This window comes from Biomphalaria glabrata, chromosome 1 (genome assembly GCF_947242115.1).
Source record: "Biomphalaria glabrata chromosome 1, xgBioGlab47.1, whole genome shotgun sequence".
NCBI classification, from domain to species: domain Eukaryota; kingdom Metazoa; phylum Mollusca; class Gastropoda; family Planorbidae; genus Biomphalaria; species Biomphalaria glabrata.
In genome coordinates, this window is record NC_074711.1 from 37,689,436 (window position 1) to 37,695,435 (window position 6,000).

General features: G+C 37.3%; 1 protein-coding gene across 1 annotated transcript in view; it reads right to left on the minus strand.

The window, feature by feature from the left end:
• The window catches only part of LOC106068684 (cytochrome P450 26A1-like), a 28,233-nt gene extending 22,233 nt beyond the window's left edge, over positions 1 to 6,000 (minus strand). Inside the window, exon 1 of the mRNA XM_056035028.1 lies at positions 5,757 to 6,000. Coding sequence (XP_055891003.1) covers positions 5,757 to 5,758 — 2 coding nt within the window. The 5' untranslated portion in view covers positions 5,759 to 6,000. The remainder of the gene's footprint in view (positions 1 to 5,756) is intronic.

Genomic DNA, 6,000 nt, shown 5'->3' on the forward strand with positions numbered 1-6,000 from the left:
ACAAACGCATTATATAACATTAATTTATTATTATTGTATCACATTTATTAAAATGTTTAATATATAATACCTTGATAATACCTATATAATACCTTGATACACATTCAAAAATACAAAAAACAGCTTATATTTAGTGCAATTGTATCAATTAGTTTGGATCAGTCTTGTAATATTACATATTAATGACCTAGACACAAATCTTTGCGATTAGAAATATTTTTACAAATTTGTTTTTTCTTTAGCTTTTAGCTTTCTCAATGCGCTATGATCCTATCATTTGTCTCAATGCGCTATGATCCTATCATTTGTCTCAATGCGCTATGATCCTATCATTTGTCTCAATGCGCTATGATCCTATCATTTTCTCAATGCGCTATGATCCTATCACTTGTCTCAATGCGCTATGATCCTATCACTTTCTCAATGCGCTATGATCCTATCATTTTCTCAATGCGCTATGATCCTATCACTTGTCTCAATGAGCTATGATCCTATCACTTGTCTCAATGCGCTATGATCCTATCACTTTCTCAATGCGCTATGATCCTATCACTTGTCTCAATGCGCTATGATCCTATCACTTGTCTCAATGCGCTATGATCCTATCACTTTCTCAATGCGCTATGATCCTATCACTTTCACAATGCGCTATGATCCTATCACTTTCACAATGCGCTATGATCCTATCACTTTCTCAATGCGCTATGATCCTATCACTTTCTCAATGCGCTATGATCCTATCACTTTCTCAATGCGCTATGATCCTATCACTTTCTCAATGCGCTATGATCCTATCACTTGTCTCAATGCGCTATGATCCTATCACTTTCTCAATGCGCTATGATCCTATCACTTGTCTCAATGCGCTATGATCCTATCACTTTCTCAATGCGCTATGATCCTATCACTTTCTCAATGCGCTATGATCCTATCACTTTCTCAATGCGCTATGATCCTATCACTTTCTCAATGCGCTATGATCCTATCACTTTCTAAATGCGCTATGATCCTATCACTTGTCTCAATGCGCTATGATCCTATAACTTGTCTCAATGCGCTATGATCCTATCATTTGTCTCAATGCGCTATGATCCTATCACTTTCTCAATGCGCTATGATCCTATCATTTGTCTCAATGCGCTATGATCCTATCATTTGTCTCAATGCGCTATGATCCTATCACTTGTCTCAATGCGCTATGATCCTATCACTTTCTCAATGCGCTATGATCCTATCATTTGTCTCAATGCGCTATGATCCTATCATTTGTCTCAATGCGCTATGATCCTATCACTTGTCTCAATGCGCTATGATCCTATCATTTGTCTCAATGCGCTATGATCCTATCATTTGTCTCAATGCGCTATGATCCTATCATTTGTCTCAATGCGCTATGATCCTATCATTTGTCTCAATGCGCTATGATCCTATCATTTGTCTCAATGCGCTATGATCCTATCATTTGTCTCAATGCGCTATGATCCTATCATTTGTCTCAATGCGCTATGATCCTATCATTTGTCTCAATGCGCTATGATCCTATCATTTGTCTCAATGCGCTATGATCCTATCATTTGTCTCAATGCGCTATGATCCTATCACTTGTCTCAATGCGCTATGATCCTATCACTTGTCTCAATGCGCTATGATCCTATCACTTGTCTCAATGCGCTATGATCCTATCATTTGTCTCAATGCGCTATGATCCTATCACTTGTCTCAATGTGCTATGATCCTATCACTTGTCTCAATGCGCTATGATCCTATCACTTGTCTCAATGCGCTATGATCCTATCACTTGTCTCAATGCGCTATGATCCTATCATTTGTCTCAATGCGCTATGATCCTATCATTTGTCTCAATGCGCTATGATCCTATCATTTGTCTCAATGCGCTATGATCCTATCATTTGTCTCAATGCGCTATGATCCTATCATTTGTCTCAATGCGCTATGATCCTATCATTTGTCTCAATGCGCTATGATCCTATCATTTGTCTCAATGCGCTATGATCCTATCATTTGTCTCAATGCGCTATGATCCTATCATTTGTCTCAATGCGCTATGATCCTATCACTTGTCTCAATGCGCTATGATCCTATCACTTGTCTCAATGCGCTATGATCCTATCACTTGTCTCAATGCGCTATGATCCTATCATTTGTCTCAATGCGCTATGATCCTATCACTTGTCTCAATGTGCTATGATCCTATCACTTGTCTCAATGCGCTATGATCCTATCACTTGTCTCAATGCGCTATGATCCTATCATTTGTCTCAATGCGCTATGATCCTATCATTTGTCTCAATGCGCTATGATCCTATCATTTGTCTCAATGCGCTATGATCCTATCACTTGTCTCAATGCGCTATGATCTTATCACTTGTCTCAATGCGCTATGATCCTATCACTTTCTCAATGCGCTATGATCTTATCATTTGTCTCAATGCGCTATGATCCTATCACTTTCTCAATGCGCTATGATCTTATCATTTGTCTCAATGCGCTATGATCCTATCACTTTCTCAATGCGCTATGATCTTATCATTTGTCTCAATGCGCTATGATCCTATCACTTTCTCAATGCGCTATGATCTTATCATTTGTCTCAATGCGCTATGATCCTATCACTTGTCTCAATGCGCTATGATCCTATCACTTTCTCAATGCGCTATGATCTTATCATTTGTCTCAATGCGCTATGATCCTATCACTTTCTCAATGCGCTATGATCATCATTTGTCTCAATGCGCTATGATCCTATCACTTTCTCAATGCGCTATGATCTTATCATTTGTCTCAATGCGCTATGATCCTATCACTTTCTCAATGCGCTATGATCTTATCATTTGTCTCAATGCGCTATGATCCTATCATTTGTCTCAATGCGCTATGATCCTATCACTTTCTCAATGCGCTATGATCTTATCATTTGTCTCAATGCGCTATGATCCTATCACTTTCTCAATGCGCTATGATCTTATCATTTGTCTCAATGCGCTATGATCCTATCACTTTCTCAATGCGCTATGATCTTATCATTTGTCTCAATGCGCTATGATCCTATCACTTGTCTCAATGCGCTATGATCCTATCACTTTCTCAATGCGCTATGATCCTATCACTTTCTCAATGCGCTATGATCCTATCACTTTCTCAATGCGCTATGATCCTATCACTTTCTCAATGCGCTATGATCCTATCACTTTCTCAATGCGCTATGATCCTATCATTTGTCTCAATGCGCTATGATCCTATCATTTGTCTCAATGCGCTATGATCCTATCATTTGTCTCAATGCGCTATGATCCTATCACTTGTCTCAATGCGCTATGATCTTATCACTTGTCTCAATGCGCTATGATCCTATCACTTTCTCAATGCGCTATGATCTTATCATTTGTCTCAATGCGCTATGATCCTATCACTTTCTCAATGCGCTATGATCTTATCATTTGTCTCAATGCGCTATGATCCTATCACTTTCTCAATGCGCTATGATCTTATCATTTGTCTCAATGCGCTATGATCCTATCACTTTCTCAATGCGCTATGATCTTATCATTTGTCTCAATGCGCTATGATCCTATCACTTGTCTCAATGCGCTATGATCCTATCACTTTCTCAATGCGCTATGATCTTATCATTTGTCTCAATGCGCTATGATCCTATCACTTTCTCAATGCGCTATGATCATCATTTGTCTCAATGCGCTATGATCCTATCACTTTCTCAATGCGCTATGATCTTATCATTTGTCTCAATGCGCTATGATCCTATCACTTTCTCAATGCGCTATGATCTTATCATTTGTCTCAATGCGCTATGATCCTATCATTTGTCTCAATGCGCTATGATCCTATCACTTTCTCAATGCGCTATGATCTTATCATTTGTCTCAATGCGCTATGATCCTATCACTTTCTCAATGCGCTATGATCTTATCATTTGTCTCAATGCGCTATGATCCTATCACTTTCTCAATGCGCTATGATCTTATCATTTGTCTCAATGCGCTATGATCCTATCACTTTCTCAATGCGCTATGATCTTATCATTTGTCTCAATGCGCTATGATCCTATCACTTGTCTCAATGCGCTATGATCCTATCACTTTCTCAATGCGCTATGATCCTATCACTTTCTCAATGCGCTATGATCCTATCACTTTCTCAATGCGCTATGATCCTATCACTTTCTAAATGCGCTATGATCCTATCACTTTCTCAATGCGCTATGATCCTATCATTTGTCTCAATGCGCTATGATCCTATCACTTTCTCAATGCGCTATGATCCTATCACTTTCTCAATGCGCTATGATCCTATCACTTTCTCAATGCGCTATGATCCTATCACTTTCTCAATGCGCTATGATCCTATCACTTTCTCAATGCGCTATGATCCTATCACTTTCTCAATGCGCTATGATCCTATCACTTTCTCAATGCGCTATGATCCTATCACTTTCTCAATGCGCTATGATCCTATCATTTTTCTGGAACAGTTGTGAAAGGGGGAGGGAAGAAGAGGTATCTTTGTGAATGTTAACTTGATAGTGTTTTAAATGCATAAAAAATGTTCAATCAGGGCTCAAGAGTCCTCATGGGGGCTAATTCAAGTTATACCACCCCATCTGTCAAGTAAGATCTCTTTCACTTGTTCAAGATACCAAAGAAAATAAGGAATTACCATTAGTTAATTAAATGATTGGTAAACACTTTTATTGATTCTTGTATTGTCACGTAAAAGAAATAATTGTTCCAAAGTTCAGCTTAATCCGGGACTGGGTGTCGGAGAAATAACTTGTATAAACCATACAGACAGAGTGAGTTGATGTAAGTTTTGTAATAAAAGTACAATATTGATTCTGGATGTTGTCCTATTCCCTTACGTTGTAGAAAGTAAACAACTCTCATCTCATGTCCACTTACAGCAAAGTTTAAGTTTAATTCCTTGTGTTTAATGGTTTGTATTAGAACATGTTAAAGTGTTCTGTTACGTGAAATATAGGCCTAGCTAGATATGGTTTCATTTGCAACAAAATTAGATATATTCTATTAATCCAGAAATATACCAATTCACAAATGTATGTTTCATAATTTGCACGGTGTATTAGCGATAGTATATATCAACCCTAAATCCTAAAATCTAGACATTACCCTAAGCCCTAAGCGAAGTAATTACCTTTAAAAGAGGCCCATTTAAACGTACATAAACGTATTGTTTTTTTAAGTCTGTTTTTTTAATTATCAATTATTGTTGCATGGGAAATTCTTCAATATTAAATGAATCAGATTCGTTTTTAATTGTATTTCTGTAAATAAATAAAATAGAAAAGGGAAAAAAAGTTTGACAATTAGCGCTTCTCTCCCTTTCCTAATTGTTTACTCTGTAGACGTCAGAACAAAACTTGTTGGCTTTGTAGTATGTTCTCTTATAGGTTGTTTTTTAAATTGTACACAAAAACAATAAAATTTCTAAATACAAAGATGGGGATATATTATGTATAAACCTAAATACAGACCTACTGAGATACATTTTAGAGGATGGATTAGATTTTGATTAGATTGAGAGTACAATCTGTAAAAGCGGGAAATATGAAAGGCACTCAAGGGAAAATGAAAGATCCACACATTTTAAGGCATGTCATCAAATTGTATATTTTATCGCTCAAACGTATTTCGTAAACTGTAGATAAAAAAGTCAAAATGTCAACAAAGAACTAGATCTAGGCCTAGGCCACAACTTACATGCTGCTCTTCTCGATTGTTAGCTCCGGCTTTTATTTGTATGTAGAGTCTAAATAGTCATACTGATAGTTAACTGGAACTTCAAACTATCACGATTGAACTCTAAAGGTTGCACTTTAAAAACAAACAACCAAAAGTCCCTATAACACGTAAAGCCAACACTTATCAACTTTGACTTGAGCGAGACATTATGGCTTGACATGACGTAAACACAAAGCCAAATGTTACGTTCCAATTGCAACAG